Genomic DNA, 13,454 nt, shown 5'->3' with positions numbered 1-13,454 from the left:
CGGCTCATATCGATGCTTTCTTCGAGCCGTTCCACAACCAGCCTTTCAAGCAACTTGCCGAGGACCGGCAAGAGGCTGATGGGTCGATAACTGCTGACCTCACCAGGATCCTTTCCAGGTTTCAGGAGTACCCTTACCAAAGCCACCTTCCAGCAACCCGGAAAGCAGCCCCAGCTTAGGCATCCCGTGAACAGCCTGCCGAGAGGCTCCCTTATGACAGGCAATAAATGATGGAAAATATCCGAGTCAAGTTGGTCAATCCCCGGTGCCTTCTTTAATGTCATTCGAGAAACCACTCGGTCTATATCTTCGGGTTCCACGGTCCGAACGCCAGGGAATGGTGTTTCACCCGCCCTAACGCCGATTTCCGCTTCACCCTCCGGAGCATCTGGAAACAGAGTATCCAGGAACGCCCGGTAAGTCACCACAGATGTTATTGTGTGGTCACGACCACCTAACCCGCATCGAACACTGAACAACACGTGCAATGGCTTTGGCTTGTAACAAGTCTTTGCGAGCTGCCAGGGATCGCGTTGCAATTCGCCATGGAGTCTTTCCAAAACTTGAGTTTGGCTTCCTTGATGGCGTGAACATATGTGTTACGGGCACGCCGGTAGATCCGAAGACGCTCAGCGTGCACGTGGTTAACGATAATCCCCGTTGGGGGGCAACGCTGGTACCTTATCCGCGCGGACCTCACTCTTGCGCGCAGCACGCTGCCTTCCACAGACGACCCCCCGGAAAATGGGGTCATGACGGCTCCAGGCACGCTCAGATCAGCGGACTGGCTGCTTGTGACGGGTCCGTCCATTGGCATAGGCCACCGTAGGACCTCGTCGCAGCCAGTCTTGATGGCCCGGCCGATTAGCTCCGCCATCAATTCCACCTCCTCCCTAGACTCCATGCTCCACTGCAATCCCTCCAATGCAGCATCGCATACCCGCCTTAGCCTGCGTTGATCCAGGCCCCTTAGGTTGTAGCGACCTGGATTTGGTGCCCTTAGACCGCCTTCGTAAGCAATATCATAGGTTATAAGCCTATGATCGCTCACACTAGCCTCGGGCCAGACAGTCCAACTACCTATCCTCTGAAGCAAGTCACCCGTCACCAAAGTGACGTCGATGTAACTCTCTCCCAGTTCGCTGGAGAAAGTTGGTGGCTGCCCAGCATCAGTAATGAGGTTGAGGTTCCTGGCTTCTGCGAACTGTTCGAGACCAGCGCCTCTGGGGTCTGTGAGTGGAGAAACCCAAGGCGGTAGACTTGGCGTTAGCATCCAGGGCAACCAACACTCTGGTGCCCGGGAGACTGTCCAGAATCCCGCCAAACTTCGCCAGCAAGTCATCGATACTCCATCCAAGCTGGAAGTATCCCGACACAAGTACGACATCGGGCGTACCCCTCGTGATTCGCACCACGGTGAATCGCTCATCAGACCACTGGGGCATCCAGAACACACCCAGAGCGTCCGACCCCACTACGACCGCAGAGAGCGGCCGTCCCCCACGAGGATGAATAACTTTCACCCTCTGGAAGCCGACCACCCTATCCGCGATCGTGTATGGCTCCTGGACCAAAAGGACCTCGAGGTCGTACTCCTCAAGGAGCCTCATGGCCTCACTCGTGGCCGCCCGGGAATGGTGCAGATTAATCTGCCCCAGGCGCAGGCGTTCGAGTGGGTGGAGGCCGTCCCCAAGGGTTTCTTGCCGTTCAGGCGTCGCCATAGGCTGTGTTCTTTACAGCTTTAGCCCGTGCCATCTCGTACGCTCTACACTGCCTACTCCCGACCCGGTGTCCAGCATCACTGCCTTTCACCTGGGCACAGGCGGCACACTTAGCCGGCGACGATTTGTGAGGGCAGCTGGCTGCCCTGTGCCCCAAAGCGGCACAGTGGCCACACATCTCCTTTTGCGCTCTGCAACGGAGAGCGGTGTGTCCATAGCCCTGACACTTAAAGCAACGGGCTACCTCAATATGGTCGACCACCCTACAGGCAGTCCACCCAAAAAACAGCCTTCCACCGGCCACTAAGACCTGCCGGATCTTAGGCGAGGTCTCGAGTACCCAGTGACTTCTCTGGGAGTCCTTTCTCCCCAACTGCCGGACAACCTTGGCTTCCCTAAGGAAGTCCTCGACAGCCATATCCAAAACAGGATTTTGGCTGTGGATCGCCTTAAGGATTTCGGGCTCCTCTACCCTTGTTGCCCTCGGCATATCGTAGACCAATATCTGCGGTCTACGCTCGGCCAGCAGCTGAGCCTTCAGCCCGTTCTTGGCAAGAACCGTGGCCTCCAGCAGTTGTTTAGCCTGCTGCTCATTTACCACCTCCAGGACCACTCCATGATCCCTTGTTTTGGTGACCCGGGAAATTTGGAACCTTTCTTTCCTCGGGTCCAGGATCTTCTTAAGGGTTAGCTCCGTCATTGCTGACGAAGCCCCCTGATCAGGCTTAATTGGGACCACCTTAATAGTGGCCCGCTTAATTTTGTTTGCCGGCGCCTGGGCTGGCGGCGGCGGACCTACTCGCCTAGGCGCAGGCGCGGCCGTTACTGCGGCGAAGGAGATAGGTTTCTTAACCTTCTCCTCCACCCTATTAATAGATTTCTGGAGTTCACCCAGAGCTTGACCGTTAACCGGTTTAAAGCTCCGGACTCCCTCCACAACCTGATCTACCTTGCTCGATAGTCGAGTAACGACTGAATCTAGGGCAAGGTTAGCACCCTGGAGGCCTTCACATTTAATCGCCAGTCCCGAGACCAACAAACCACATTCACCCAAATACGAATCGACGAGCTGCCTCAACTCGAGAGCAACTCTTGACTCCTTCTTGGAGGAAATCTTGGCCCATTCGGCCCTCATTTCCTCAATCCTCCCTAAGCCTTCCGCCCCGGAGGTCACCTGCTTTGACACAGGCTTTCCCCCAGTGACTTCCCGCTCAGGGACAGAATCCGCCCTGCTGCCTTCAGCCTTTCCTTGCTTCGCAAGTTGGCGTCCTTCGGACTTGGCGCCCCCCTCTACGCCGTGCCCTCGCTGTACGGGTCCAGCCTTAGCTTTCTCCGCACAGCTCGAAGCAGAGGTATCCCGTAGGGTTTTTGTGCAAACCGCTACGCTCGGGCGCTCCACTACCCGAGGGGCTTCCGAGACCTCCTTATCGGAAGACCGGGGCCGCGGCGGTGACCTACCGATTGAGCTCCTCGGCATGAAAGGGTCACCGGCTACCAGGTCCTTGGCCAAGCCGACCAAGTCCTCCAGACAACCTCCTCTGGATTGCTCCATCGCTCGATATCCTGACACTACACCAGCTGTGTTGCCAGGTACTACAAACCACAGCTTGTTTAAAACTATCACCTACCACAAAACTAGGTGAGTGTCTAAACCTCTTATACCCCGACGGACCGTCTGTTCGGCAGCCCAATCGAGGTGTCGAAGTATAAAGCACTCCTACCACCGGCTAGGTTGGAGCGGAAACCGCTTCTCGAACCTGCCAGAGGATCAAATAGATTTTGGCCTCACCAACTACGAAATGGGGACACGATGTTATCAAAGGAAACGTCCTTATTTAGCCGACAGCAGCACTACTGCAACAACTACGCTACCGCTTCGTTAACACTCACAGCTACGCAGGTTGACTAACCGCTGCTGATCGTTGTCAACCCCGACGACGAGAACGTAGAACGCTGTACTTGCAGAATCAAGTTTAACGCACCGGTTGCAAAACACAAGTTATACAGAACGGGGCCAGAGGCCGAGAAGGGATCTAAGTACACCTACAGTAGATAACAAACTTCGGCACATTAAAGATTCTGAGTTGCCATGGGACTCCTCATCAATGGCGGCTCACGTGTAGGCAGTGTGGAACTGCAGCAACCCCTATTCCATTGATATTAATAGATAACATTTAATATAATGAGTCCTTTATACTTGTACAATATATAATCCTTAAGCTTTATGTCAGTAGCCATCCCCGTTTATGAAAAAGATACAAAAATCTTTATATGGAACTGAGCACTTCACAGTTCCACGGCGTTAACGGCGTGATGTTTGGCTGTTGTGCGCATGCGCCCATCGGAAGCTGCACGCAAGGCTGCAAAGGAGAGAGAATTTGGATGTTTCCATTCCATACTCTGCCGTTTACACTCCGGCTCGTAATGATGGATCCGTGTTTCGTCACTGCTGATGATTCTGTCTAAGATGTCCCGTTCGTTACCATAGCGTTCCAAATGTTTTTGGCAGATGTCCAAGCGCGTTTGTTTATGCAACTGTGTGAGTTGTTTTGGGACCCATCTTCCACAGACTTTATGAAACCCAACTCTGTTGTGGATGATTTCGTAGGCAGAACCGTGACTAATTTGCAGACGATATGCCACTTCATCGATAGTTACTCGACTGTCTAAGAAAACCATGTTACGTGCACGCTCAATGTTTTCCTCATTTGTGGCGGTAAACGGTCGTCTGGCTCCTTCGTCGTGCGTAACACTTGTGCGACCATTTTTGAATTTTTCAATCCATTTGTAGACACTCCGTTGCGGCAACACACTGTTCCCGTACTGTCTTCGATGAATTTCGGCCCCTGTTACACCTTTCGACCACAAAAAACGGATCACTGAACGTTGCTCTTCTTTGGTGCAAACAGCAAGCGGAGCAGCTATGATTAACGGCAGGGCAGCGATAATGGAATAACCTAGCAGCATCAAACCTGCACAGACATAAAAACAATTAAACCACGCATGCGTCATATTCGCAACACGACAGTACTACCAACATAAACAAAAATATAACTAAATTGCTAATAATAATTACCCTCGTAGTAAAAACTAATTATGTATTTGTTTCTGTGTAGTAGAAATTTAAATTAAGCACCGTTGGACTATAGTGTTTTTAAGTATACATTTTATTAAGTTATTATCTAATAATTCTAAAAGATATTATCTGTATTGACATCTTATTTATTCGGTTAAACCGAATACGGTTTTTAAGCACATAGTGCTTAAAAACCACGTACCATATTCTTGAATTTGATGAAACTTAGAAATTGATTATTATCCTTGAAAAGGCCCATACGTTGGACGAAGAGGCAGCACATTAGGAGGTAACTATGGCCCTGGGTAAAGACACCTGCATGTACCGCAGCAACAAAGAACAGGCGGAATCAAAAAGTATTTCCAAATTGAGGTGGACTCTGAATGCCTAAGGAGGGGTGACGACACCTACGTGTGTTTTTATTTTTATAAAAGAAAAAATACCGACGACGGGATGAAACGTGGCGCCGTGCTGGGCATGGGAGGTAGCCCCTATGGTTAAGGTGTTCTGGCCGTTTACATGCAATAGTGAGAGGTCGGAGCTCCCCGATGATGGCATAGGGGATCCTCGAGGAATGGTGAAAACACGCGGGGAGAGTGAAGGACGTGCGCAAAGCACGATCTGATAGGCTAGGGCCGGGAACGGGAAGGGTAGCCCTTCAGTGGAGGAACGCACTGGCAATCCAAATAGGAGGTCGGCGTGTTTCAATGAAGCGGGAGGGACCCCGACGGGAAAGCTCCTAAAAGAGGAGCAAGATATAGGTGGGCGGAGACTGCTGCTACAGCACTTCAAGATGATTGCGTTATGCTTAACAACGAAGGCCAATTGCCTTGGGGGGGGGATGCTTAAAAAAATTCATGGATATTGGGAATGGCTATGAAGGAAGTGGGAGGCCATTCTTAAAAAAAAGAAAAAAAACCTTTAACCCAACGGGTTGGTTTAATGGTGAACACATCTTCCCAAATCAGCTGATTTGGAAGTCAAGAGTTCCAGCGTTCAAGTCCTACTAAAGGCAGCTACTTTTATACAGATTTGAATACTATCGTGGATATCAGTGTTCTTTGATGGTTAGGTTTCAATTAACCACACATCTCAGGAATGGTCGAACTGAGACTGTACAAGAATACACTTCACTTACACACATACATATCATCCTCATTCATTCATTCTCTGAAGCAATACCTGAATGGTAATTCCCGGAAGCTAAAGAGAAAAAAAAGAAAGAACATTATTATTCTGCTTCCAGCTATTCTATTCGATTCATTTTTTTTGGTTCTTTTACAGAAAACGTTAACCATGACCTTGAAAAGGCCCAGAAAAAAATTTCTGTAGCAGCACCCCCACTAATTTTAGCTACGAGCTGCCATTGTTCCTCATACAGAAAAATTCATCGTGAGGAAGTGATCCTCTGCCGATTGTGGGTAGGATATATGAGAGCTACTCACGGGTATCTGATGTCAGCAGTAAATGAACAAGTATGCATATAATGTGACTGCCGCTTGACTGTACGCCACTTCCTTGTAGATTGCATGTGTTATGTAACCTTGTGTCATAAATTTAAATTGTCCAGGAAGATTCATCGAATCCTGGACAATGACAAAGAAGTTTAAAAACGGGTGATTATATTTCTTCGACGTATTAGTATTTTACATAATATTTAATGTTATTGTGTTACAACTGTTCTAATTTTATAACTATTATTAATTTCATGTTAATCTAATAGTTCTGTTGTCTGGTTGTCTGAGAAGATTCCTTTACACTCCTCTTAGACTTCGTTAAATTTATTTTTATTTTATATTAGTTTTATATATATTTATATTTTTTAAATATTGATTATTATTAAGATTTGGTCTGTGATAATAGTTATAAGTAATTTTTTAGTTATCTGTGATAGTAGTTATTTTTTGTTTTTTAATATATTTGTTTTAATTTTTGTGTTTGTTATTTCATACGTTTCTTTTTTATATTTTAAGTTTTTCAGGCGAAGATAACATGAAAATGTTATTTGCCCACCCAAAAAAAGAAGAATTTTTTAAATATGTTATATGTTTACATTTTGATATATAGTTAATCTTTTGATATTTACACAACAGATTGCTGTAAATATGATGAATGAAACCCCAGAGAAGACACGCCCTACCCTCAAATATTTTTGTAGTAACTATCCCACTATCAACAGAATGGAAATTTAATTGGTGACTTGGAATATCATTATATAAATGTGAAATTGTTACTTACAATTTGCTCTGTTTAAGCTTTAATATTTACTCACTATCGTCAGTATTAGATAAATTTATCCATAGAATTTTTTTCAAGTTCAGTTAATAGTGGTTATGTATCATTCAGATCAACCCACTTGTTCCCAAATTTTAATTGAACATCAGTACCAACAAACATGTGAATATTCTTTTTATTTATGTAGATGCTGGTAAATATACATTAAAGTGTGTGGATTTTTTTTTCATTTCAGATGGAACCAGAAGGTTTCCTTGATCTTTTGAATTGGATAAAAAATACTTATAATAATCCTCCTGTATTTATTACTGAGAATGGTTGTGGAGATGTTCAAGAATATGATGATAAAGATAAAATTTATTACCATAAGGTAAAATGTAATTTAATTTTCTGTTTGATAATGCAAAATTTGTATTTCATTTATTTATTTATAAACATAATATGGTATAATTTACAGAAATATTTGTTGTTCTACTTTTATTTTAATCTCAATTTGAAACAGTTTTTTTTTACAGCATATTAGTACTTACAAATTCATCTAATGTTCTTTTTGTAAATTTATTAGGTAATACCTGCAAAGCCACCTTTTTTGTAAAGTCTCCTGACATCTTGAAGGTTATACAAAACGATTAATTTATTAATAACAAACTAAAAACTAAGTTTGATATTAATGAATTTTTTTTACTTGTTCAAAATTTTTCAACTGGAATTTTCCTTGGGTTCAGTAACTAGTGTTGCTATTTTCCATTATAGTTCTAATTGAAGTTATCGATAACAGTATTTCAGAAGGGCATATGGATGTGTTTAAAAGTTTATTCAATTTTTTTTTGTTACTGGTCTTTGGATTTTATTAAATAAGGTTCAACTGAATTAGATATGATTTATATTTATGTATTGTAAAATATAACTAGGTACCCTTAATGCTAGTATATTTTTTATTTTCATGATTTTTCTAATAAAGCCTGGCAGGATGCAGTTTGTCCATATCTGCATCTGACAGTTCATTGATGAACATCGGACCAAATGGCCTAACTTTCAAGTTCTTTTTCATATGGTCTTGCATTGTCGTCTGCAGTGTACAAAGTTCATCTGACCATGTACAAGTTGATTTCATTAGGGATTGTTCAATGGAAACTCTGCAACAACATCACATGTTTCTAACTGCATTAACTTTTGTCCATTCCGCACCATATCTTTAACACTGCCTAATTCAAACACACATTTTTCCCAAGCCAACATTGTTCCTCTTCATGGTGTTAGCTTATTAAAGTGTTGCAAACACATATCACTAATTAGCTTCGTTGTTTGATTCATATTTTGTCATTTATGAACCTATACACTAACTGCTCCTCGACGCTGTAACTACTCAGGTTGGCCATTTTAACACAACTGTCTTTTACTGAGTGTGCGATGTAAAAAAACTGTTGCCAACCAATCCCAACAAAAATACTGTATGTTCTAAACACATATCCTAACTCATATTTTTCATTAACTTTAGGGGTGCGGTGGTTTTCCGGCCACATTGTACATAAAAAGAAACAGTAGATTCTTTTGGTTTTGTTTTACTTTTGTTTACTATTGAGTCAATGGGCAGGTTATCCTTTTGAATGTGTAAAATATTTTTAATCAGTGACTTGTGTTTTTAAATGATATGGAGTGTCAAGTCATCTGTGGATTTTTTTTTAGATCAGCAAACATTTGACTAGTTTCTTGATATTCTTCATCCCTTTCTGTTCTAATCTTTTATAATTGCAATGTATTTATTATATCCTATATTTATCTGTATATATTATATCCTATATTTTATCTATATTTTTCTGTGTAAAAAAAAGATATCTTTTGTAGTTTTTACCATCTGCACATCTATTACAAAATGTAACTTTGTTTTAATCATATTTATTTTTAAACTGAACATTTCTTCTATCTGTTAATCCTTTCCATTCTTTTGTAATACTCTTACAGCTGCTATCTGATTTTACTGCAAGTTGTAAACATATTTTCTTCCCCTGTTTTTAGGTCTGTGAAAATGGTTGTACAAGCTTAGAGTTTAAGTAAATTATTTAAGATATTCTGATGCAAGATGTTTAATTTATGTTTTAGTCTTTTTATATATATTAAGTATTGTTGTTTCAAGTACCTTGAATGTAAATAAGAGTTACGTTAAATTTCTTTAATACTTGAACCTTTATTCTTTTGATTTCCTATTAGAGTGAGAAATGTGGATATAATATTTTCACTTAGAAGTTTGTTTTACATTTTATTTTTACAAAAAGTAAAAGTGTTATGTAAGCATTAATAGTGAATTTAATAAATTGATGAACTTAACAGAGAGTAGATAAATATTATATACCTATAAAGAGTAAAAATTATAAACATTACACTAATATATAAATTTACATCATAATTACACTATTTTTACGAGTACTACACTACTCTATAATAATTTTGCAGTTTAACCAAAGTGCTTTCAGTGTGTAAGAAATAAAACTAATATAATAGACAATTATTTTTTTGTAATAAATTAAATTAATGAAGAAATAAAACTAATATAATAGATAATTAATTTTTTGTAGTAAATTAAATTAATGAGGCAGTAAAATTTATTCATTATCTGAATCAGTAGTTACACTATATAATTTTAAACCAGCTCATCAATAAATAAAGACACAGATCATTAAAATAGGATTTCAAGACCTTTTAAAGAAATTTTTGTTAGACTTTTATGATTTAAAAAAAGCTTTAAAAGTCTTATAATTTAAAAGTCTGACTTTAAAAATTATATTAAACAGTAATTCCAGATCCTTTTAAGTTTTGACTTTTTCAGATTGATACCAAATTTGTATTAAGTATTAGTAACTTAATAACCTAGTCGTTTCATTTCAAGGGTATACTGAAATGAAACGACTGGCACTAGATAGAGAATCTTGGAGGGCTGCGTCAAACCAGTCAAATAACTGAGGAAAATAACCCTTAATTTGGTACTGATTTCAAAACATGAAAATCATTTTAATATAGAAATGACTTCAGGCTGTATGTCATTATTATGCCATAAAAATCCATTACTGTTCAATAATGATGATAAACAAATAATAAATAATTTTAAATCATCTATGTAGATCATATAATTTTTATTTAAAAAATCATCTGCTTACATTATATGGAAAAAAGAAAGTTACCACAGGCTACTAGAGGTAAGTAAGGTTTGGTATCCTGTATAAAGTTTTTAAAAAAAAATTGTAGCAGCTGATCCATTTGGTGGAGTGTAAGGTTTGAACATGAATAACTGTATTTATCTGAATCTAATCAAAAGTAATCACTGTATTTGATAAGCAGCTGTATAGTTTTGAGTACATTTGGGGAAGGAATACAGTGGTAGGTTACACTGAGGAAGGCCTTCATGGTTCAGTATAATCTTGTTTGAAAATCAATCATGTGACCTTTTCTGCAGAAAAACAAAAACTAGTTATCTGTATTGTTTTTCTGTATGCAAATTCATCACATTTCATGAACTAAGTTAATATAAATATCATTTTAAAAAGCTATGTTTACAAATTATCTCCTTCACCGGATTGATATTTTTTTGCATGTAGATGTCTCTAGTAATTGTTCCTGAATTCAGCTTTATTCCCATGATCTACAGAACTAAAAAACTGTAGAAGTGCCAATACTTCTGGCAACTATATTAAATATTATAATACATATCTCTGTACATGTCTTTTTATAATTCCTAACCGATTATCTTTTATAAAATGCTTGTGTATGTTACAGACTTATCTTCAAGTTATATTAAAAGCTATTAATGAAGATGGTTGTAAAATTATTGGATATTCAGCTTGGAGTTTACTGGATAGTTTTGAATGGTCATCAGGGTATACGTGAGTTTCAACAATTATGTTCTAATCATAAATAAAGATTAATAGTAACAGTTATTATGATTAATAATATTTTTTTGTATTAAACAAAACTTTTTTCTTATTTTCTTAACTTGCTTTCTTTTTCAATCTTAATATTTTAATTCAATTTCCTAATGTACTTATTAAACATTTGTATTTTACTTATATGTATTATATATATATGTATTTTCAGAACTATGAGGGTCTTGACCTGACGGAGATGACACAGTTATGAGCAAATAACTATGATATTTGTCAAGAATGATCATTTGGATAAAGTACTGTGAAGTTGTACATTTAGTTATTTGTTTTTCAAGTGATCAAATAAAGCAAACAAATTTTACATTTTCTGAAAAAATATAAAATTGAAAATCATGCTGCTATAAAGAACCTTTTTGTAATATTTAACCCTGACAGACTTGCAAAAAGAATTAGATACCTCTTTAAAGGATTCTTCCCCTTCATTTTTTATGGTAAAAAGGTGAGCTGCTGAATTTAGATATGATTGCACATCCATTCAAGATGATGAATGCTCATAGTGTCAAAAAACCCTATTACTGATGAAATCATCATAAAAATCTACAATGCCATGTTAAATGATTCCTGATGAAGGTTTGCGAGCTTGCTGATATCACAAACTTCTTGATATACTGTGTTCACTACATTTTATACAAAGTTTTGAGTACAAAAAAGTTTTTCACTCAAATTGGTGCCACATAATTAACATTCAACAAAAAAGGAATTTGACTCAATACTTCTCAAAGGTGTTGTTTAGACTTATTTAAATGCAATTCCTTTTAGTTTTTTTAATGTTTTGTAAATTAAATGAAAAATATATTCACCATTATATGCCAAAGACCAATCAATGGGTGAAAGTGCATCAAAGAAACTGAAAAGTTTCATGTGCAGAAAAATTCATTCCTATGGTTTTTTGGAAGTTTCAACGTATGGCATTTATATACAACCTGGAAAAAGGCAAGACTATCACCAGGCAGTATTACTCTTCAATTCTGTACTCATCAAAGGTCTCTTCAGATTAAACATTCTCATCTGGCCAAACAGAAAGCACTATTTTAACACGATAATGAGCCTGTACACATGTCTCAGATTGTTGTTATAAAACATGACCTACTCATCAAAATGCTTATTCAAGTGCTGTTTTAATCAGATTTATCTCACAGCAATTACTTTCTGTAGCTAAACCTGAAGAAATAGCTCATTGGATGAAAATTCACTTCAAATTATGTCATTGCCGAATCAACCACTTATTTTACAGAGTTTGAGAAATCACATTATACTAATGGCATTAAAAAGTTGAAAAAGTCATTGATCTAAATGTATCGAATTGCAAGGTGATTATGTTAAAAAATAAATTAAAAGCTTCTGTTTTCTTTGTCAGGCTAATAACTTTCACTTATAAGCTCAACACCATATTCTAGTTATCAGATGGCTTTTTTTGTTGAAGTCGTTTAACCACATTTTGTCATGCTAAACGATTAAAACCAAATTGAAAATGTTAGTTCAGCTACTGTAGGTAAAAGAAATGGCTTTTTATTGTCAGAAGAATTGCATTCTTATTCTATAGTGAAATAGCTTAGTTTACATTTAATATCAGAATATGAACAAAACAAATCACTTAACTTCTTTGACTTCATCTCCAGAATAGAAAACAAATACTATTTTTAAAATATACTGAAACTAATCGATATATTTATTCACAACAAATCTAATTGCTACACATACATACTTTCATACAGATGTTACACTACCTAATACTCTACCTTCAATTGACATCTACATTGATGATTACAGTAAACTGAAGAATATTAAACTGAAGATTACTGATTAATACAGTAAAACAGTGACATGGCACGAGTTAATGACTACATAGCTATAGATATAAATAATAAATAAATTACAGAACAAAATGAAAACATACACACAGTGTCAAAATATGCATAACATACTAAATGATTTCTTACAAAATTTCCAACGTGCTCAGGAAAGTAGGTTACTATATTACTTTTAAAAATCCAGATAAAATACACATGATCATACAGCATTTTGACAAACGTCAACCCAGATCTATTATAAATTAAATTGCAGTGGTTAAATAAGATACTGCATGAGACAGATGATGCACATTTGCCTGCAGATGTTAGGAACACATACAAGCTCTGCAGACAGCAACAGAATTAATTTTTTTAATTTTCTCCTTTGAGAAAATTAAAAAAATTATTAAATTATTATTATTAAATTATTATTAAAATTATTATTAAATTTTGTGTTTAGCTACAGGTTTGAAGTAATACAAACGTATTACTTCATGTAAATTTTACACAAACCTGATAAAAATTATACTTTATGAACTTATGAAATTTATAACATAAAATATGACAGTAACAAAAAAAAATTTGATTTTTAATTCAGTATAAAAAAAAAACAGGAGTGCTATCTAATTACATGCAATTTTTATATTTCTTTAAATAAAACACTTTATTCACGAGTAAAATTTCAAATCATATAGAA

General features: G+C 38.1%; 1 protein-coding gene across 2 annotated transcripts in view; it reads left to right on the top strand.

Moving 5' to 3' along the window:
• LOC142331329 (myrosinase 1) overlaps nt 1-13,454 on the top strand; it is a 70,423-nt gene that overhangs the window by 55,467 nt on the left and 1,502 nt on the right. For both annotated transcript variants that reach the window (XM_075377156.1, XM_075377157.1), the window contains exons 10-11: nt 7,268-7,402; nt 10,801-10,907. In XM_075377156.1, coding sequence (XP_075233271.1) covers nt 7,268-7,402; nt 10,801-10,907 — 242 coding nt within the window. The remainder of the gene's footprint in view (nt 1-7,267; nt 7,403-10,800; nt 10,908-13,454) is intronic.

The sequence above is a fragment of the Lycorma delicatula genome, chromosome 10 (assembly GCF_047948215.1).
Source record: "Lycorma delicatula isolate Av1 chromosome 10, ASM4794821v1, whole genome shotgun sequence".
NCBI classification, from domain to species: Eukaryota; Metazoa; Arthropoda; class Insecta; order Hemiptera; family Fulgoridae; genus Lycorma; species Lycorma delicatula.
This window is presented reverse-complemented; position numbering and strand designations above follow the sequence as displayed.